At 34.8% G+C, this 23544-nt stretch overlaps 2 protein-coding genes across 2 annotated transcripts; one reads left to right on the top strand and one right to left on the bottom strand.

Annotated features, from left to right (window-relative positions):
- Positions 1 to 2496: 2496 nt before the first annotated feature.
- slc25a28 (solute carrier family 25 member 28) lies at positions 2497 to 13726 on the bottom strand. The gene is made up of 4 exons (XM_073834877.1): positions 13237 to 13726; positions 7527 to 7755; positions 6522 to 6578; positions 2497 to 4127 (listed from the first exon to the last, which is right to left on the bottom strand). Exons 1-4 carry the CDS (start codon positions 13600 to 13602, stop codon positions 3589 to 3591), a joined length of 1191 nt encoding a protein of 396 aa, XP_073690978.1. The 5' UTR covers positions 13603 to 13726; the 3' UTR covers positions 2497 to 3588.
- An 8139-nt stretch (positions 13727 to 21865) lies between these two features.
- On the top strand, positions 21866 to 22981 carry pyroxd2 (pyridine nucleotide-disulphide oxidoreductase domain 2). The gene is made up of 3 exons (XM_073834585.1): positions 21866 to 22030; positions 22696 to 22715; positions 22805 to 22981. Exons 1-3 carry the CDS (start codon positions 21913 to 21915, stop codon positions 22979 to 22981), a joined length of 315 nt encoding a protein of 104 aa, XP_073690686.1. The 5' UTR covers positions 21866 to 21912.
- Positions 22982 to 23544: the final 563 nt, after the last annotated feature.

The raw sequence follows: 23544 nt of genomic DNA on the forward strand, positions 1-23544 counted from the left end.
TAAATAAAAGAATAAGATAGAATATTAATTTTTATTGTGTTTTAAATGAGTAAATAATTCTTACTGACAAATGGGCAAAACCTAGGATGGTTGCAAATTTTAAAAATGTCGAATTAAAGCTAATTATTATTTGGGGTGAAAGTAATTAATCTTTTAATATGTCAGAAATGGATTTTTGCTGTAAATATGCCTGACAAGACTTACAAGGAATGACATTTTAGTGGGTGTGTTCTTCATTTTTTTGCTCAGCAAAACTAAAACAAAAATGCAATTAAATTAAACAGAGAGCTTTTAAATATATATTTTTTTTTTTGGAAAAACAACAACAATTTAAAGCAGTATTACACTTATTTATTTTATGCTTAAACCCTTTTTCATCTTTGACCCTTTTACTATATAAAATAACTGCTTTCTATTTGGATATATTTCAAAATGTTATTTATTCCCATGATTTCAGTCTTTAGTGTCAGTTTTAATTCCATTTAATGCATCCTTGCTGAATAAAAGTATCTTTCTCCCTCTCTCTCTGTACACACATACACACAGTGGTATGTATATATAATTAGTAGTTATTTTATGACATAGTTCATATGATAAATTCCCCCTTGTGTGAACTTTAGGGCAACTGACTTTATATGTCTATACTAAAAATGTCCTTGACACCAGTTGGATGAAAGCAACACACACACACACACACACACACGCACGCACACACACACACACACACACACACACACACACACACAAAATAGTTCTGAGAAACCGCATGGTTCGAGTGTCCATATACTTTCAGGGCCACATTAGAGACTGCTAAAATAAAAAAAATAAAAAAACATTTAACCCTCTTGTCCAGGCATTAGCAGGCAGGTAAAGTGAGATCTCCTCCACACTCCTGGCAATTGTTCGGAAACTTGAAGTCAAAGGTCACATGTGCACCTGCGTCTTAGACCAAACACCGAACTTGCCACCAACAGAGATCTTTCAGCTCTTATGGCTTAGAGGTGCTGCTCCTTCATTCTCGAGGACACCCGCAAAGGAATTCCACAATACACACAGAGGAATTAGTGGAAGTCATGTACACTGGAAACAATCTGGTGTAGGATTTACTTTAAAACTATTTTCACTCTGAAATGGCAAGTAACACTGAATTAGTGAAAGTAGAAAGACTGAAATAATATTTTCTTTTAACATGCATTCAAATAATTTACGTTTTTTACTACACTCTTAAAAATTAAGGTTCTTTATAGGCATCAGTGGTTCCATGAAGAACCTTCAACAAAGAACCTTTTTGTAAAAAACTCACTATAATGTTCTTCAAAATGTCTTTCACTGTTCACTAAAAGGTTATTTAGAGAAGCAAAAATGTTTTTTCTATGGCATCACTGCAAAAACAACCCTTTAGAGGCTTTTTTAAAGAGTGTAGATATGTACTAGATGACAATTGGGATAAAGTATTAACTAATTTAATCATCACTGGGGGAAATTAGCGAATAACAAGTAACACAACTTGTAAAAAGCTATGTACAGTAATGCACTTTGAATGGAAATCTATGATGCAGGTAATTTAAGCAGGTTTAAATGCATAAATGTACATTGTTAAAGCAGTTATACCAATTGTTCAATATTCAGTTATTTATATATTATAAATAATTATCAATTATCAGTTATGCAATACAAAGATGTCTAAATTGTGACCCTGGACCACAAAAGTATAGCATGAGTTTATATTTGTAGCAATAGCCAAAAATACATTGCATGGGTTAAAATGATCAAGTTTTCTTTTATCCGAAAAAAAAAAAATCATTAGGATATTAAGTAAAGATCATGTTCCATGAAGAGATTTTGTAAATTTTCAACTGTAAATATACCAAAACTTAATTTTTGATCAGTAAATGCATTGCCTTGCTATTATGCATTGCTAATGACTTTATTTGGACAACTTCTTTTTTTAGATTTTTTTTGCACCCTCAGATTCCAGATTTTTAAATAGCTGTGTCTCAACCAAATATTGTCCTATCCTAACAAACCATATTTCATTGGAAATAATTGACCCTTGATGACTGGTTTTGACAGTCCAGTGTCACAATTGTCTAAATTAAACATCTGTCTGACTTTACATGGCAAGATTGCCAAATAAATAAATGCAATTTAATAAATAAATCTTAAGCAGCAAATCAGCGTATTATAATTATTTGGAGTAATGACGCTGAAAATTATTTTTTGCATCACAAAAATAAATTACATTTCGAAATATATTTAAATTGAAAATTTTTATTTTTAATTGTAATAATATTTCATAGTATAACTGTTTCACTGTATTTAAAAAAATAATAATTGCAGTCTTGGTTACAATAATAGACTTATTTAAAAAAAAAGAAAGAAAGAAAAAAGAATAATAATAAATACATACCTCAAACTTTTGACATACCCAGAACATTCCTTTAACACCAAACTTGAATTATGAGTACATGAATAAATAAAGAACTTACACTGACATCAGTTTATGCGAGCCAGGGAAAACCCTGCACTGCTAATTTATTGAAAGCTGAGGAACAAAAAAAGAAAAAAGAAAGAAAAAAGAAACGGGGCAGTCAGATTTCCGTCAATAAAACTCCTCATATATTCAACTGCCAGGTGCATTTCAGCTGAAACTCTCAAACACAAGAGCTCAAGTTCAGTTAAGAGCAAACCAAAATACATTCCAGTGTCCATCAAGAAATATCTCCAAATAACCAATTCATATTCACTGAATTACTCAGAAGGGCTTTAACAGATTAAATCTGAATCTAAATTTTAAAATGACACTCAGGTCATGTGATCTGCATGTCTAAGGCATTGTTGACTGGATAAAAGTAATGTTGGCCAGAAAGGACTGTGTGTCTTGCTAAAGCTGTTATACAGATTTCTAGAAGTTATAAAGGGGCAACGATCTCAGTCTCAGAACTTTGGATCAACTGCAGAAACATTTCCCACAAGTGCTGACGAAAAAGCCACCGGCAAATACTACAAAAATACCTCTAACATAGATGTCTTTTTAATTATCTCTGAGTGCTATTCAGCCAGAGAAGGCAATAAATTACTGTACAGGTCTACGTTCTGCCATAAATTGAGTTTAGTGAGTTTTAAAATCTAATTTTGAATGTATAGAGATATGTCTTGAATTGTGCGTATTGTTTTTGGCTGAAAAAGTATAAAACAAAAAAGGGATCCGGTTTGGTGTTCTGTGTACTGTTTAGAAGAAACAAAAGGAATTGAAGTCTAGAAGCTCTAAACTCCACCCACAAACTTAAAACCCGCCCACTCATTAGCATATAACATCTAAAGAGGGCTCTGATGCCCTCTGGTGGAAGGTGTAATTTGGGTTAAGTCGAATGTGGTAAGCCTTCACAGTGAGAACTTAGGTCATGATTATTAGTTGAATTATACAGGAAAGTTTCAGTATTAAATGCCAACTGAAAGGAAGTAAACAGACATGAGTGTTTGGACTCTATATGTGCGTATCATTTATTCAATCAGTCCTTTTGCAGCTCGAGTGCTTATCTGGTTGGTTATACAAGAGAAAGCCAAGGTCAGGCCAGCTGTGAGCGGTTACTTCTCTCCGTCCCTCGTGATCCTGCGCTTCTCGTGCTGGTGTTTGGTAATAACGTACTTGAAGAACTCATAGACGGACCAGCTGATGGCAGTCGAGGGCATCTGGTATATGATCCTGGCCTGAACGCCTTTAAAGTAAGCCGGAAGGCCGCCGAGCCTGTAGACAGTCCGAAAGGCATGGCCGAGGCCTGTGATGTGTCTTCCGCTCTGGCTGACGGAATCGATCGCCAGAGACTCCTGCGTGTTCAGCAGCGTCTTGCAAACGTCCAGTGGTGTGGTGGCGGCGGCGGCAATAGCGCCCGCCAACGCGCCCGACACCATGTGGGAGGAGGGGTTGTATTGTCTTTGGGGGTTCAGCAGCTCTTGCAGGTACTCGTAGGTCATGAAGTGCAACGCCTGGAATGGGACGTTCATGGTGAGCTGCGTGGTGTAGCTGCGATAAAAAGCCAACGCCCCCTCCTGCTGCCACACGCAGCGCATACAGTCCATAACGCCACGGTATGGAGAGTTATACATCTGCATCCTCTGCTTCACCACTGAACAAGGGCAGCCGTCGCAGAGTCAGACAGGAAACAAAAAAGGACAGGAAGGGGAACATTAGGCAAGTGCAACAAGTCAGGTCATGACTGAAATACAGTAGGCCCATCAAAGCAGAAACGTCCGGACGTGAGCGGATCAAACGCGCCTCCTGTCTGACCTACAGTCAAGCGGTCTGCTGGGAACAGACGAGGCGATTGAGAGCAGGTGTCTATGCAAGGTCTCAGTCTGGCACCTGCACTGATTGCCCTTGAGCCTCAAGAGCGCAGAAGCAGACATTGCTGTCTGTTTGGCCCTTTGGGGAATTTCGGCTAATGCTACTGTTTCAACATTGCACAGCTGTTAATTAGAGCAAGGCCAATCTGCTCCCACAAGGCTGTCTTTTGGAAATGCATTTTTTGGTGGTGAAACTAGACAGGAAATTAGATCTTTTCTGCCATCTCCTGGTTGGGAGCACATAGTGAACTTTAAGACCAAAGGAGTCAAGGTTTGCTGGTTAGTAGGGCTGCAACCAAATTTGGAGGAGAATATTGAGCAGGATGTGCTCAATTTAAAATAGAAAAAATAAAATTTAGCGCTGGGCAACAAAAAAGTTTGTGTGTACATAATATGTGTGTGTACTGTGTATATTTATTATGTTTAAATAAAGACACATACATAGAGTATATATATATATATATATATATATTATAATTTATATTTTATATAAATATATAAACATAACTTATTTTTTCCTAAATATATACATGCATGTGTGTATTTATTTATATATATGTAATAAATATACACAGTACTATATTATGAACACAAACTTATTTTGGATGCAATTAATTGCGATAAATTGTTTCCCAGCACTATTAATATTAAATAAACATGTAATTATGTTTATTTAATAAAAAAAAAGTAACTATTGCAGCCCTACTAATTAGCATTGGTGTAACAAACAACTTTATTTTATATTATTTAAAAGTAGCTGTGTAATTGAATCCAATTTAGCAAACAACAAAAGTACTACAGTGGTAGTACCATGGTAAAGTGATGGTATCTGATGGTATCACCAAGATACTTTGATGCATACTATGTTGTAACAAGATATTTCAAAGAATACCATGGTAAGTGCCTAAAAATGTTATTGTCATGATATATGAATTGTACAAATTCCAAAATATATCCAAACAAAAATAAAATAAAAATAATTATACAATAAATATACACCACTGGTCAAAAGTGTGGGGTCTTTTATGCTCAGCAAAAATAGAAAATTAGTAATATTGTGAAATATTTTTTGAATTTAAAATAACTTTTCTATTTTTTCTATTTTAATATATTTTAAAGTGTAATTCATGCCTGTAATGCAAACCAGTCATTACTCCAGTCTTCAGTGTATGGAAGCCAGTTTCCACCACTGAATAAAAAAAAAGTGAAAAAGGGTAACTGCGACTTTTTATCTTACAATTCTGACTTTTTCCTCAGAGTTGCGAGTTATAAAGTCCGAATTGTGAGAAATAAACTAGCAATTCTGAGAAATAAAGCCGCAATTCTGAGAAATAAAGTCTGACTTTATACCATGCAACTGTGAGTTAAGAAGTCAGAATTGTGAGATACAAACGTGAAATTATGGCAACACATCAGTCTTTTTTTCCCTCAAAATCTGACTTTATAACTCACAATTAGGAGTTTAGGTCTCACAATTCTGAGAAAAAAAGTCAGAATTGCATGAAAAATTCAGGAATTGAGACAGAATTGCTTTTATCTCACATTTCTGACTTTATTTCTCACAATTGTGAGTTTATATCACTTCATTTTGAGAAAAAAAGTCAACATTGCATGATATAAACTCACAATTCTGACTTTTTTTTGCTCAGAATTGCATGATAAAACCAGTTGCAAGTTATAAATTATCACGCAACTTTATAACTTGCAATTGCAAATGAATATCATGGAATTCTGAGAAAAAAAGTCAGAATTGTGAAAAAAATTCAAAATAACATTTTTATTTTTTTAATCAGTGGCTGGCTTCCATATTAGTGTCACATAAATCATTCAGAAACCATTCTAATATGCTGATAACATACTCGAAACAATTTTCATATTACTTTTAATGTTGAAAACAATTGTGCTGCTTCATATTTTTGTGGAAACTGATATATTTTTTCAGATTTCTTTTGATGGATAAAAAGTTCACAAGAACAGCATTTACATGAAATAGAAATCTTTCGTAATATTACAAAATGTCTTTACTGTCACTTTTGATCAACTGAATGCATCTTTGCTAAATAAAACTGGTAATTTCTTGAAAAAAAAAAAAAAAAGTATTTTACCCCAAACTTTTGAACAGTACATTAAAATCGTATTTTATTTTTTACATGAAGTGAAGATTAAAGCAAATATACCTTCAGCTGGATTCATTGCAGCATCATGAAGCAATGTGGCAACACATCCAGCCGCTCCTGTAACACATACCTTCAGACATTAGCACCAAAAGTGGATATCCAGAGTGGATAGTCACTGGACTCAAAATACAACAATCAGATATACAGACAGATCGGATCACAGTCCTGAACAGCCACCAAATTCCCCCTATGATTTAACACAGAGATTAGGGATTGTCTGGATAAACTCTGGGGAAAGTCAGGAGAGAAAGAGTCTTTTGTTCAGAACACCGGCATTAGCTCCACTCATCGGGTCTCTTTTTTACAGTAAGTAGCAAAAACTGCTGCAGCTTCTAAGTCTACAATCTAACAGGGCATGAGGCATTGGCCTTCAAACTATGATCCAAAAAACTTAGCACACTAAAATATATTGATGTCAAATAAAATTGTCATTCCTTTACAGGCAATTCTACTGGTAAACAGTAATACGCCAGCAGTTACTTACCACTCTTTTACTCTCACCTGGAGGAAAGAGAAAGAAAAGAGACACTACACACAAACACCAACAATGACTAATGACTAAAGATATCTAATGGCACATCATTTAAACAAAAATAATAATTTAAGCAATTAAAAACAGATTATTCACCACACATTATTCAAAGATTTACTACCCACGTGATCTTCGCTTATATTTATAGCTGGTGTCGTGATATGGGAGAGCGGCATTTTTGCCTATTTTGGGATTTGACCTCAAACTAGAAGGACTGTTTTTAAAGAGGTCAACTGAGAAGATATGGACAGATGTTTGAACACAGAAATAACTAGTCCCTGCCAAATAACTACTTCCAGAATGTTGATGGCTTTAAACCACTGGTGAACTTTACTTAATCTGGATGCTGTCATTGCAACTAATGTTAATAAAGTTGAAAAGACCTTCTGAAAAAGCAAAAAATATTACAAAGAACACATTTTCTAATCGCTGGTGAGAGAATTAGCAGTGCTGATGGGCGGGAAAACTGGTACCGTTCGCCAAATGACTGTTCGCTCCCGGATGGATGATATCACTGAGGACCTTTTTCAACCTTTCGTAACAGGCGAAGTAAAGCGCGTGGGCTGGCCCCGCCCCTACAGCTGTAACATTTAGCCCTCTGATTGGCCGCCAGATTCCCTCCGTCCTCACGATTCGCCACAAAGCGTCCATCACGTTACGGTAGCGTGCAGCTGGCTCTGGCTGAAGGCTCTGCATGCGTGTCTGCAACAAAGAACAATTGTTTAAAACTTACAAGCCCTGCTATATAAAATATTAGTATAAACACAGACATTAAAAACAGGGATTTTCAGTTCAGATTTGATCTTGGACTTGCAGATATTTACAAATAAGTAAACTTAAATAAAATTAAAATCAGTACCGGTTAAATCAGCAAGATTTGCAATAATATTTATTTTCCCCATTTTTTTTACTCTATTACTCAGCCTTTTTTCATAAATACTTTTATAGAAAAAAAAAAGTGTTGAGTAGTTTACATTTGCAAAAAATAAAATTAAAAATAAATAAAATAAATGAAATTATTTGTTCCTACATTTAAATTTTTTTTTTCATATATTTATTTATTTTTCTCTGGCCTGTAAAATCAGCAAGATATCTTATGTTTTATACTAAATTTTAAAAGAAAACTGCAAAAATAAAACATTGGGTAAAGTAAAAAAAAAAAATCCATATGATGTAGATTAAAGTATCAGTATAAATACAGGCATTAAAATAGGGATTTTCAGTTCAGATTTGTTCTTGGACTTGCAGATATTAAAAAAATAAATAAAATTAATTAGCCAATAATTTCAGAAACTTATTTTTACATTAATGCATTAAAAACAAACTACAACTAATTATTTACTCATTTCTTTAATCTATAAATTCACAATTCCACATTATCTGGCATGCAATGAATTGCTTTTATATTTCAACCTATTTTGATGCTTTCAAAGCTATTAAATGCCATTTAATTACAGCAAAACATATTTTACACCGCTAGAAAATATTACTGTGCTAATATATGAATCAGCAAGTTGCAATAATTTTTCCCATTTTTTATACATTTTTCATAAATACTTTTAGAGGAAAAAAAGTGTTATAGAAGTTTAAATTTGCAAAAAATAAAATAAAAATAAATAAATAAATAAATTGAAATGAATAAACATTAGATACAGTGTTAATGCAGCACTTGGCAAATGTGCCTCTGTTTATTTATTCTTTATTATCTCTGGCCTGCAAAATCAGCAAGATATTCTATTTTTATACCACATAAAAAAAAATGGCAAAAATAAAACTTTGAATATAAAAAAAAAGAAAAATAGAAACCATATTTAATTAAATATTTAATTTTCTCCTCATTATTTTGTGCGTTGCATTAATATATTTTTGTTGCAGCTTGAGATTTATAAAAGTTATACAAATAAATTTAAAAAAAAAAATGCATCACATAGCCTAGTCATTAGATCTGTATATCAGAACTGAAGTTTAGCTATAAGGTCACAAAGGGACATAATCTAACCACCCAATCCGCTTTTCCTGCAGATCTACAGTGTCACCTGACATACATGGGAATTGTGGATGCAATTCAGTGTAACCAGCTTCTACAGAAACACTGGCATTATTTTAACCAGGGAAAAAATGTATTTACTTAGTCCTTAGTAATGTACTTGGTTGCACAACGCATTTTGTAGATTTACATTGTGGCCTTGAACCCATACCACGAAAGTCATGTTTGAACTGACATGGTCAGAGTGGCTGAAAACATTCGTTCAGAACAACAGCTGCAATGTGGTGAAATTTAAGATGCGTGCTGTGGTTGCATGAGTAACATTATTCCTGTAAAGAAACAATAGTTCCATAAAATGCCTGGGAAATAATCATATTTGCCAATAAATGTGTGTAAACCATGTCTAAAGTTCCTTATGACAGGGGAAAGATTGAGGAACTACAAGCTCCCACAGGAAGTTTCAAGATTGCTCTTGAAATTATCACGAATGCAAAATGGGCTTGTACAAAACAGAGAACTGATATTTTACTGAAATAGTTAAATTACTTAACTTAAGGAAACAACCTACGCATTTATTGTTCACAAAAATCATACTTTGACCACCAAGAAAACACAAACCTATAAGAGAAAATGTGCTGGGACATGAACAAAACAAACACTACGAGTACAAACAGTTCCCATCCTTTTTGACCAATCAATTTCCTTCCATAAATTTTTAATAATTAGTGATTGAACTCATTTGCAGTAATTTAGCGATCACACCTACGCTTTCCATTATAATTATATTTCCCATGTTTTTTCTTTCAGGGAAAAGCCTAACTAGAGAATGATGCAACTCAGTCTGTGTTATAATCTATAGGTGCAATGCATTGGACTAAAATCATGTTTTTTGTACTGTGACTATACAAATAACTGAATTATGGACTGTATAGATGCTGTAGCTCATGTTCTCTACTTCTTTTTGATTCACTTCTCTAAACAGGGGCAACGTGCAGTATGCCACACTGTGTGTTCAGAGATTTTAACTTGACCTTTGTGTGTAAACAGAGTCTACTGTTAGCTTTACATTTCCTCATCACTCATACTGCTGTGAATCAACCTCAGCACGGAATTTCCATATGAGACAGATTACACAAATCTAACATTAAGTCAACATCAAATACTTCCAACCTGTTTTCTTACTAACATGTGTCCAAATGAAACAAGATATTCAACTAGAATAAATGTGGGCTGAACTCGATTTGATACATTAAAACTGACTACCATAAAAGTTGTCTCTTACAGGTAGATGTAGAAGTGGGATTGAAAAGTCATGTCAATGCAGAAACAAATTAAATTGTACATTTGTCAAGTGGCATTTTTAGTATATGAACAATTTTAAGGGAAACAGTCTAACAAATACCAGTCAAAAGTAATGTAATCACACAAATGTAATTTATTCCTATGATCAAAGTTAAATATTCAGCATCATTTCGCTTCTGTGTCACATGATATTTCAGAAATCATCATTATTACACCTTAATTATAATCTATAAAAATTAGTACTAGCCTTCACTACCAGTCAAAAGTTTTTGAACAGTAAGTTTTTTTTGTATTTTTTAAATTAGTCTCTTCTGCTCACCAAGCCTGCACTATTTAAAACAACCATTGTGAATTTAAATATATTTAAAAACATAATTTATTCCTGTGATTTCAAAGCTGAATTTTTGGCATAATTACTCCAGTCATATGATCCTTCAGAAATCATTCTAATATTCTGATTTGCAGCTCAAAAAACATTTATTATTATTTTTATTATGTTGAAAATCTAGACTTTTTTTCAGGTTTCTTTGATGAAAGTTCAGAAGAACAGAATTTATCTGAAATAGAAATCTTTTCTAACATTATAAATGTCTTTATCATCACTTTTGATCAACTTAAAGGATAACGGTGGCCAAAATGCAACCTGGGCTGTTTTGTTTACTGTAATCGAGACAAACTTATATCTAAAAGCATAATTACGTCAAAACGAGCCGTTTTTGAGATTGACCGTGATTTCGTTTTGCGGTCAATGGCCGTTGAATGGGAGTACTAGGGGCATAACTTTGAGTGCATCAAAATCAATATTTTTACAACACTATGAAGGCTCGACACACCATGAAATTTTTGCCCGAAGTATCGCCTGGGTCTCTACACATGAACTCGAGCATTGAGAACATTGTTTATGTACACAGAGTTTACTAAAAAGAACGTTTTTGAACAACTCACTTTCACTGTTTGAGTTTCCGCTCGCGGCCGTCTTGCCAGTCAAGAAGTGTCGATCTCCGAATGCGAGGAGAGTAAAGATGGATAGCTCCTAAAGCATATTTCCAAAATGCACGGCTAATTCATTGTTTTGTCGCAAGTGAAAAACAATATTAACCTTCTAGTTGTAAAAAGAGCCTCATATAAGCCTAATATTTCGTCCTATGGAGTCCATTCATTCGCATTCGGAGATCGACACTTCTTGACTGGCAAGACAGCCGCGAGCGGAACCTCAAACAGTGAAAGTGAGTTGTTCAAAACCTTTCTTTTTAGTAAACTCTGTGTACACAAACAATGTTCTCAATGCTGGAGTTCATGCGTAGAGACCCAGGCGATACTTCGAGCAAAGTTTCATGGTGTGTTGAGCCTTCTTAATGTTGTAAAAATATTGATTTTGATGCGCTCAAATTTATGCCCTTAGCACTCCCATTCACCGGCCATTGACCGCAAAACAAAATCACGGTCAATCTCAAAAACGGCTCGTTTGTCGTAATTATGCTTTTAGATATAAGTTTGTCTCGTTTACAGTAAAAAAAAAAAAAAAAAAAAAAAAAAAACAGCCTAGGTTGCATTTTGGCAATAGTTATCCTTTAAAGCATCATTGTTAAATAAAAGTATTAATTTCTATAATTTCTTTCCCAAAAAAATTATGCAGAATCCTAATTTAAAAAAAAAACTTTATTTCAGATGTGGATCTTTCTAATATGAAAATCAGATGATTTCTGAAGGATCATGTGACACTGAAGACTGAAGTAATGATACTGAAAATGTAGCTTTAATCATAGGAATAAGTTATATTTTGGAATATATTCAAATAGAAACCAGTTATTTCAAATAGTAAAAATATTTCAAAATTTTACTCTTTTTTCTGTACTTTGGATAAAATAAATGAAGGCTTGGTGAGCAGAAGATACTTCTTTTGGTAGTGTTAGGCTAGTGCTATTTTTATAGCATATATTTAAGGTGTAATAAAAACACTGTGTTAAAATGCACAAAACAGATCAGTGTTTTCTAGGACGCCAGTCTGGACTGAGAGGGAACAGCTGTAAAAGACATAAAACAAGTGTCTTTGTTTCTAAAGAACCCTTCAGTTCATCCTGACAAGAGCAGCTGAACACTCAAAGTAATACTTCCTTACAGTTTGCCAATGGCATCTTGGTCAGTGCACCCACAGCAAACACTTGTAATGCAAAACAGCTTCAATGACACATGAAGTGTCCAGTTTAGGGAAACAACAGTAGTGTTAACTATGCAGTCTGAGTATCTGTGTGGTAGTTACGTAACTAGTAGCATATCAGGTATGTGCTATGGTGTATGTCAAAAAACGTGAGACCCTTTTAGATAACCTATGACTTAAAAGACAAAACCTCTAATTCTCAGACTACAAACGCAATGCGCATGCGCAGTATCCCAAACGCAGCGTCAACAAGGTCATGTGGTTTAGGAGCGCAGGAGCCACGTGTGACCTTCCTATATCATGTTCATGTTTCATAATGACACCTCGCATTCAGACATGTACTATTAACACCCACAACCACAGGATACTTCATATCTCAATCCACAAAGAAAAAAAAGGCTGGTGCAATTGCATGCTTGGGGCTTTAGTTGGTTATTACTAGATTAGTCCACGCAGATTTAAACATTGGAGAGATTGCATGACTACAAATGATTCATAAGATAACTAAATGCAATAAATATGAAGAGCAACAGGTAATTCTAAATACAGACAACTAAAATCTGAGAATTGAACAGAGGGAAACAATGCTGTCTGCAAAGAATGTAGAGTATACCCTATCCAGTCTGGAAATCACACAGGGGCACTAACTCGACCTTGCCAGCTTGTCGGATCTTAGAAGGGCCTGCTGGTCACATTAGTCCTGCTTGAATTCTTTATAATACTCTTGATGTTTTACCTTAACACAATCAATAGGGAACATCAGGCAATGCTCCATGATTCCTGCCACTGCCCCTGCCAACATGTGCGTGCTGGTGGAGGCACCCTGGGGCAAACCCTCATAGTCCGGTTCCGATAAATCATTGGCCTCCTGGGAGCCATAGAAATGTCCAACATGAAGCTCCGTTTCTCCTGCTATCCGAGGTGTCAAAGTGCCAACGAGACTTTCGGAAACACCCCAGAACCTGCCGCCTAGCCAGTGTATCTCCGCGCCCGCTGAAGCTCCAGCAACAGCGGCATCGCCGCCCGATGTGTCCGCTGTCATCCGCCGCCTGCGCACAAAACCATCCGCTTCCATTTGCAGCACCCTGTCCTTTAAAATCATGCGTCCCACGCCCGATGTTTACTCGTTCAGCTCGGGCCTCTCCCGCCTGCGCACCGGGGAGAGGACGCGTCCCGTTCAGCGAGAACTGCGCAGCAGGAGGTGACCGACGGAACAGGCCGCGAGGGGAAACGGAAACGCCCTTTCGCTGTGCCTTGCGCTGTGATTGGAGGAAGCCGTTGTCATTCAAACCAGAACGCGCGCAGTCGGTATTTATGGGATGCAGTGACATAACATAGCGTAAGATCCGAGTCATCCGACATAAGCAAAAAGAGATTGGAAGCCTGACACATTTTCGCGAATCGGTTCTTTTGAACAGTTTGTTATAAAGAAGCGTTCCAAAACAATTCAGCGGCTCTTTTAGCCCTTGAAGTACTTTGTCATTACGTCGTCCTTGACATCCTGGCGTGGCATATTCAGTCAAAAATTTTTGAACAGTAAGATTTTAAGTGTTTTTTTTTTAAAGAAGTCTCTTCTGCTCACCAAGCCTGCATTTATTTGATTCAAAGTAGAGAAAAAATGCAGGGGGAAAGTATTTTTACTATTTAAAACGGTTTACTACTTTAATATATTCCTGTGATTTCAAAGCTGAATTTTTAGCGTCTTTACTCCAGTCACATGATCTATCAGAAATCATTCTAATATTCTGATTTGTGATTCAAAAACATTTATTGTTATGTTAAAACAGCTGAGTAGATTTTTTCAGGTTTCTTTAATAAATAGAAAGTTCAGAAGAACATTTATCTGAAATAGAAATCTTTTGTAACATTTTAAATGTCTTTATCATCACTTTTGATCAATTTAAAGCATCCTTGTTAAATAAAAGTATTAATTTCTTTCCCCCAAAAATGCTGACTCCAAGGTTTTGAATGGTATAGTGTATAATGTTATAAAAGCTTTTTATTTCAGATAAATGCTGATCTTTCTAATATGCAAATAAGCATATTAAATTGATTTCTAAAGGATCATGTATTCATCATCACTTTTGATCAATTTAAAGCATCCTTGCTAAATAGAACTATTATAAATAATAAGTGTATAATGTTACAAAAGTTTTTTATTTCTTTCTATTCATCAAAGAATCCTGAAAAAATGTGCGTGACTGTTTTAAATATTGATAATAATAATAAATGTTTGTTGAACAGATAATTAGCATATTAAGATAATTTCAGAAGGATCATGAGACACTGTAAACTGGAGTAATGATGCAGAAAATTACATTTTAAAATATATTCAAATAGAAAGCAGTTATTTTAAAGAGTAAAACTATATTAAAAATATGTGTTTTGGATCAAATAAATGCAGGCTTGAAGAGTATTACAGAAGAGTATTATTTGAAAAAAAAAAACATTAAAAATCTTACTATTCAAAAACTTTTGACTGGTATAGAACAGAATGTGGTGATTAATTTGGTAATTATGTACAGAAAGTACCATATATACACAAACAAACATGGACAAACAATGAACATAATATCATAATATTTATAACCTAACATCTAGAATACTTGAAAATGTTTCACTTGTTAATTCATCTAATTTAAGTTATTCTCAATTTCAGCTATTTTGGTTAAATTATGTTTTTTATTTATTTATTTTTACTGTTTTTACTATTTCTTTCGATGCTACTATAATTGTAACACTACACAATGTAAACCCTCTGTATACGAAAATATTCTTGTTCTGCAATAAAAAAAATCTTGCTTTATGTAACAAATATTCTTGCATATGAGTTTTTTAATTTTCAAAAATCATGTTTTTTTTTATTGTGTGTATTTTGTTATGTTTACTAAAAATAGATTGAGATCAGTTGGAATGGACAATGAAAAACATGATTTTTGAAAATGGTTAAAGACAGAGTTATCTGTTTTTGCAAATTAACTCTTTATGTTTTCTAATATATATAAAAGGGTGTTTATTGATTTGCAGCTCTTTGATTCATTTCCTAAAAGTCAGTTAGTCCCTAAATGTAATTTGCATTTATAATAAACAACAGCAAAATAATTTACTTTCAGTCTCTTGACTGAAAAGGTTTGTGCAAGTTTTAATAAAATATCAAATGCATAATAAAACTGTGATGCAATCAAATGAATTCCATTTCAAATTCCTTTTTTTTTTCACTTTTAGATCACAAATCGTTTTTTTTCATCGGTTTTCTTTATAACAGCTTGAAATGATTTAGTCGGATTCATTGTTCATTCACTGGTTGAATGAAAAGATTTGACTAACATGATCTGCACCCAATGCATATGAATAAAAAAAAAACTAGTTAAACAATATTTGCTTTAGGATTGAAGGTCAAATCCTAATAAAAAAAAAAAACAGAAACCAGCCTGAGATGGTTTGCTTGTCCTAACTGGTCTCTTAACCTCATCAGGCCGGTCTGATGGTTCGACCAGCCTGCCAGCTAATAGTTTTTTCAGGCCCAGAAACCAGCTGAAAACAACTCACGCCAACAAAGCTACACTGTACAAAGTTTTTACCAGTTTCAACTTAAAAACTTTAGTTTAGCAGCTGCCTTAAAATTTTAAGTTGAATCAACTTAAGTCATTTCAACTCACAAGTTAAATCAACTCATTTTTATTGTATAATAAGTTAAAATGACTTGTAGTTTTAAGCTGATTTAACTTAAAATGTTAAGGCAGCTGCTGAACTTAGGTTTTTAAGTTGAATCTGGTGAAAACTTTTTACAGTGTAGTATACTATTTTTAATTTAGAAAACTTAATATATATTTTGGTCCATAATCTCAATATAGTTGCTGTGATGCTATTTTGTACTGCTCTTATTATCAGAATGTTGCGTAGGCCTGAAATATAACAAAAATCATAGACTTGGTTGCTCAGTAAACACCAACAACAGCATCATTATCTTTACCCAAAGTTAAAAATCCTCTCTCTGGAAGAAAATTAATTAGGCTGCTCAACAATGAGCTAATTATACTTTAAAGCAGGACCATTTTCAGCTAATTTCATTTTGGCCGTGAGCCCACGGTGTAGAATTTCTGCCGACAAAGGGAATGAAGTGTTAATTTTTGCTTACAAGAACAAAATTCCCTGGCCTTGATCAAATTAACGTTGACCGTGTGTCGTCCAGATGTGTTCCTTCAAGGAAAACCAAGCTGGCGTGCCTGCAGAGTATCTCTCTGTCTTGACCATAATTCCCTGACGACGGCTCTGATAGAGGTGTCGGGAAACCCTAGATTGTCTAATAGCTGGCTACTTTATTTCTTTTCCTTCTGAGAACCTGAATCAATAGGAGTTGTTTTTCACAGCATAAGCAAAACAAATAGAAGTTAAAGGATATTGTATACTGCGTCACAGCAATTACACGTCACATAGACTCAAATTGAGTTTCTAATTCATTTAAGGCCTAAGCTTTGGTTATCTTCGGTTACTTGAGTGAAATGCACAAAGCCGCAAACCTCCTGTTTTTCAAACGTGTCTCTAAAAGCTGTCTGCAGTCCCATCAGCGTGACGTTGATGCATCATCTCTTATCATATTTAGCATAGAGAGAGAACCACTTATGATCTCTTCAGACGGCCTCTTCAGTCAAGATGATTTCTCTTAGCTGAAGAGAACATTTCTTAAGTATTCTTCTGATGGCAAGGCTCTGAAGCAACTTTATTTGACATGTCTTATAATGGAAAGAGACAATATTCAAAAGGCTTGAATTAACTATGACATCCCCCGTCTTAATTATTCAGTGATTCATGTTAGTGAGATATTAATTGAAATAAAAGGCTAACATAAAAAATGGTCAATCTCAGCAAACACATTATTTCTTTTGTCAACATTTGTTAAAGCATAAATGAGCAACATTTCTTTTTTCTTTTCCTTTTATCTTTGGTAGTCTTATAAAAATATGATTTTTGTGTTAGGTCACTGTGCAACTGTATTGGCTGGTGAATGCTAAAAATAACATTAAGATAATAAATGTATAATAAATGTTGTCTGACTACATGTTGTAGAGGTGTTGTTCATTGTTATTCAACTAATGTTAACAAATTAACCCTAATTACAAATTAACATACTTATACTTGTTTTCATAAAAATGGCTTATATGACTAAGCCTACCTATAATAATACATTGTTTAAATTTATATCTATTGTTTTACATTTGTGGCTAATAAGGGAATGAGCTCTTCCTCTGTATTATGACAAGTCTTTGCCGCCACCTACTGGAATAAAATATGGCTTTGTCTTGTCCTGTTTATATATTTATTTTATTAATTAATTCATGTATTCATTCATTATTTTATTCATTCTGCTACTCCTCTTTGTGAACAAATGCCTGAATGACATGCAAAAATATTCAAATTATGTGTTATTTTGTTCGGATTATGTTATTTACATTATTTGACAGAATTCAAAGATTTTATATTTCATCCTTCTTTTACGTTTTTGAGAATTCATACCCTGATAATAATCTAAATCATTGCTATAATTCATTTTAGAATTGTCATATACAGTCAAGCCCGAAATTATTCATACCCCTAGCAAATTCTGACTTAAAGTTACTTTTTGACCGGAAATGACACAGGCTTCTCCCAAAAGATAATAAGACGATGTACAAGAGGCATCATTGTGGAAAAAAAAAAAAATTCTCAGCTTTTATTTACATTTGAACAAAAAGTGGCAAGTCCAAAATTATTCACACCCTTCTCAATAATCAATAGAAAACCTTCATTGGCTATTACAGCAATCAAACGCTTCCTATAATTGCTGACCAGCTTTTTGCATGTCTCCACTGGTATCTTTGCCCATTCATCTTTAGCAATGAGCTCCAACTCTTTCAGGTTGGAGGATCTCCTTGCCATCACCCTGATCTTTAGCTCCCTCCACAGATTCTCAATTGAATTTAAGTCAGGACTCTGGCTGGGCCACTGCAAAACATTAATGTTTTTGTCTGCTAACCATTTCTTCACCACTTTTGCTGTGTGTTTTGGGTCGTTTTTGTGCTGAAATGTCCACTGGTGACCAAGGCCAAGTTTCTTTGCAGACTGCCTGATGTTGTTGTTGAGAATTTTGATGTATTGCTCCTTTTTCATGGTGCCGTTTACTGTGATTAGGTTCCCTGGTCCACCGGCTGAAAAACACCCCCAAAACATTAGGTTCCCACCACCATGTTTGACAGTGGGAATGGTATTCTTAGGGTTGAAGGCATCTCCTTTTTTACACCGAATGAAGGCTACATCATTGTTAAATAAAATTTTTGTTTCATCTGACCATAAAACAGAAGACCAGAAGTCTTCTTCTTTGTCCAGATGAGCATTTGCAAAGGCCAAGCAGGCTTTTGTGTGCCTTATCTGGAGAAGTGTTGTCCTCCTTGGTCTGCGTCCGTGGAACCCAGCGGTGTGCAGTGTCTGTGGACTGTCTGCATTGAGATGTTGCCACCAGCAGAGCCCAGATTCATCAGGATGGCCTTGGTGGTGATCCTTGGATTCTTTTTTTACCTCTCTCACTATCCTCTTGGCCAGCACAGGTGTCACTTTTGGCTTCCAACCACGTCCTCTGAGATTTTTTACAGTGCGGAACGTCTTGTATTTTTTAATAATACTTTGCACTGTAGCCACTGGAACTTCAAAACATTTAGATATGGTCTTATAGCCCTTTCCTGACTTGTGAGGGGCCACAATGCGCAGCCGCAGGTCCTCAGTGAGCTCCTTTGTCTTAGCCATGACTGTCCACAAACCAACAGCAGAGAGCTTCTGTTTTTCACCTGTTGAGTTGATTAAAACAGCTGTTCCCAATGAATCAGGGTAATTAGGATGCTTTAGAACAACTTAGACTATTTGGAATGGTATAGAACTTTGGATTTTCCCATAGACTGTGACAGTTTGCGAAGGGTATGAATAATTTTGGACATGCCACTTTTTGTTCAAATGTAAATAAAAGCTGAGAAATGTTTTTTTTTTCCCACAGTGATGCCTCTTGTACATTGTCTTATTATCTTTTGGAAGAAGCCTGTGCCATTTCCAGTCAAAAAAAAACTTGCTGGTTGAATAAAAGTAACTTTAAGTCAGAATTTGCCAGGGGTATGAATAATTTCGGGCTTGACTGTATGTGACCATGCACCACAAAACCAGTCATAAGGGTACGTTTTTTTTTTTTTGTTTGTTTGTTAAGTTTGGGTAAGTTTGTTAGGATAGGACAATATTTGGCTGAGATACAACTATTTAAAAAATCAGGAATCTGAGGGTGCAAAAAAATCTAAATACTGAGAAAATTGCCTTTAAAGTTGTCCAAATTCTTAGTTCTAAAGTTCTTAGCAATGCATATTACTAATCAAAAATTAAGTTTTGATATATTTACAGTAGGAAATTCACAGAATATCATCATGGAACGTGATCTTTACACTCTTAAAAATAAAGGTGCTTCACGATGCCATAGAAGAACCTTTTTTCTCTAAATGGTTCCATAAAGATGGTTCTTTAAAGAACCTTTGACTGAATGGTTGTGGAACCAAAAATGGTTCTTCTATGGCATTGCTGTGAAGAACCCTTTAAAGCACCTTTATTTTTAAAAGTGTAATGATTTTTGGCATAAAAGAAAAATGAATAATTCTGACCCATACAATGCTTTTTTGACTATTGCTGCAAATATACCTGTGCTACTTAAGACTGGTTTTGTGGTCCGGGGTCACATAGTAAATTGCTTTTTTTTATCTTCTCATTTTAACAAGTTATGTCAGAGAACACAAGACTTTTCACACTGTCATAGGATACAGAAATGATGAGGATACAGTAAACAACTTGCACTTCTAATTATATCCACAGTTTTATTTTGTTGATCACATGTTCACAAACTCTAAAATCGCAGGCATGCCACAAACAGGTGATATCTGTTTATCTTACTCATAACCAGTTTTCACACTCATCTCAACATTTAAGAAGCAGCTTAGGACAATGAAGCTACTGTGGCTCTGATGTGAGATCATTTGGCTCCATCTTGTGATTTTTCCTTGTGCCTTGAGATCCAGGGTATAAATAGACAAAGCTCTTTTAAATAACTTGTATGTGTTTTTATTGTGTGCTTCTGAAGAAGTGGAATACTCTCACTGTGTTTGAGGCCTACCTTCAGTTGGCTATACTCACAAATAGATTACAAAACAAGGTTATTGTCTTTTAATCTAAGGTTAAAGGAGTAGTTTACTTTCACAACAAAAATTTACAGATAATGTACTCACCCCCTTGTCATCCAAGACGTTCATGTCTTTCTTTCTTCAGTCATAAAGAAATTATGTTTTTTGAGGAATACATTTCAGGATTTCTCTCCATATCCCAGCCGAGGAAGAAGGGTCTTATCTAGCGGAGCGATTGGTTAATTTCTAAAAAAATTTGCAATTTGTATACTTTTTAATCTCTACACAGAGTACACACAGAGCTAGACACGACTAGCATTTAAAGTTAAAAAGTATAAAAATTGTAATTTTTTTTAGAAAATAACCGATCATTTTGCTAGATAAGACCCTTCTTTCCTCGGCTGTGATTGTTCAGAGCCATTTGAAGCTGCATTTTGAAAGTTCAAACTCGGGGGCACCATAGAAAACCATTATATGGAGACATATCTTGAAATGTTTTCATCAAAAAACATAATTTCCTTACGACTGAAGAAAGAAAGACATGAACATCTTGGATGACAAGGGGGTGAGTACATTATCTATAAATTTTTGTTCTGAAAGTGAACTACTCCTTTCATGGTTAGGTCATTTGACCATCATACTTTCTACTTACAGTAGCTTTGGACCTTGATCTAACACTCTCAACAAGTTAGACGTTCAATGTCAGTGTTCAATGTGAATAGTTATCTAGACAAGCAAACCACCAGGCGTTAACCATGTATAAACATTTACCAAGATTAGAGACAAAGTCCCTTTAAGTGTATTCTATAGTCTTTGTTAGAGATCGTTGATATCACAATGATTCCAACTGAGCTTTCTTCAGCTACTTTTGGCTCAAGACCAAGCATAAATGCTTCAATCTGCACATATTTAGATCCAGCAGTCATGACTGCCTACAAAACAAATGCTTCACAGCAGAATCAATGCAATAACTGCATATTGAAAAGTCTAATTTTATATTTTGTGTTATTGTAACATAAGTCAGCCCTGGTTTAACAGACATGGTATTACTACATTAATCCTGAGGCCTCCTAGGCGTTACCCTAGTTTATTTGGTTAATTATTTTTTTATTTGTTTGTATAACATGTTAGGGAGGTGTGTTCATAAGAGCGAATTTTCCTCCAAGTATACTGTGCAGAGGAGGCGAAGCTGTGGAGTTTGAGCTTTGGGTTTGAGGGTTTCAGGATTCGACATGGCTGCGGCTGTCAGGGCAAGTCGAGCACAAAGGGGGTTTATTTCAGTGACACGGCGCTGCAGCCACAGCAGCACTGCCCTCAAACCTCAATATGACGCGATTGTTATCGGTGCAGGTAGGCTACAGACATCTAATGAAACGGAACAGTATCTAACTTAACATGGAACGAAATTGGGTGTCGAAATGGGCGGGGCTTTTTTCGATTATAAAAACAATAATTATTTTACTAGACCTCTTCAGTGTGTATTATAACTTTATTTATAAAATTACCAGTTGTACAGCTACTTCAAATCACTTTTGAAGTAGTAAACGCACTACGTGGTCACGTGGCGACTGTTACTTTTCTCAACGCTGGCTTGGAAAAACCAATCACAGTCGTCTTCGCGACGTTGTGAGGATTGTTTTTGTTAAAATAATTTCATAGAAACTGGAGAAAACTTACATTTGTGCACTAGATACTAATCATTAGTATTCATTGTTTTACAATTATGATTTCACAAATGTCCCAATTAGATCAAAACGTTTATGGATTTAATAACGGCTCCATATGTAATTCGCATCTCTCTGCTTCTCCTGCAAGAGTAAAAGTTTGTGTACTGTAAAAAAAAAACACGCATTTTTTTTAGTATATCTAAAAATGCTGTTACAAACTACATACTGTGAAACACAGTCATACCAAATAACCTATGCATTTCATCGGTTATTATTTAACGGAATAGTAAATTATTATAAAAATACACTCGTTTGAACAAACCTAAAATCATTTTTTTTCCTTTGTAGGTCACAATGGCCTTATTGCTGTAAGTACACACCAAATGTGTTCTCATTTACTGTATCTTACCAGTTGCACAACAGTTTCATCTTATGAAACCTGTTGTGATTTTTCCAGTCAGCATATCTGCAGAAGGGAGGCCTGAAAACTGCAGTGCTGGAACGCAGACATGTCCTGGGAGGAGCAGCTGTATCTGAAGAGATTGTTCCAGGTATGATGCCAGGTTTACCTGAATCCCCTACAGACTGGCCGAAGATCGGTTTCTCAGAGCAATCAGTTATCATCAATAATTAGAAATTCAGCACTGATACATTATGTAGTCTAAGCATCTTAAGTCAAGGTTTCTGATTGACCCAATACCATGGTGGCCAAAATTATTAGAATACTAGTATTTTCACCAGCTAAAAATGGTTTTAAGTCAGTTATTTCTATCTTTTGTTGTAGTGTGCCAGTAGGAAATATCAGTTTACATTTCCAAACATTAATTTTGCTATTAATTGTAATACACCAGTGAGCACAAGGAGTCTAAAACAACAGCCAGTGCTCTACACAGAGATCTGATCTCATAATCATCCAGTCTGTCTGGAATGACATGAAGAAACAACAAACTGAGACAGACTAAATCCAGAAGAACTTTGGCAATGTCTCCAAGATGTGTCAAGAAATCTACCTGCAAAGCTACAGTACTGTTAAAAGTTTTAGGCACTTGTGTAAAAATGCTGTAAAATGAGGATGCTGTAAAAAATAATGTCAAAAATAGATTTTCTTTATCAATTGACTTCTATTAACTAAATTAAATCAACATTTGGTGTGACCATCCTTTGCGTTTAAAGCAGATTTTGCACATAGTTTTTCAG

The sequence above is a fragment of the Garra rufa genome, chromosome 2 (genome assembly GCF_049309525.1).
Source record: "Garra rufa chromosome 2, GarRuf1.0, whole genome shotgun sequence".
NCBI classification, from domain to species: Eukaryota; Metazoa; Chordata; class Actinopteri; order Cypriniformes; family Cyprinidae; genus Garra; species Garra rufa.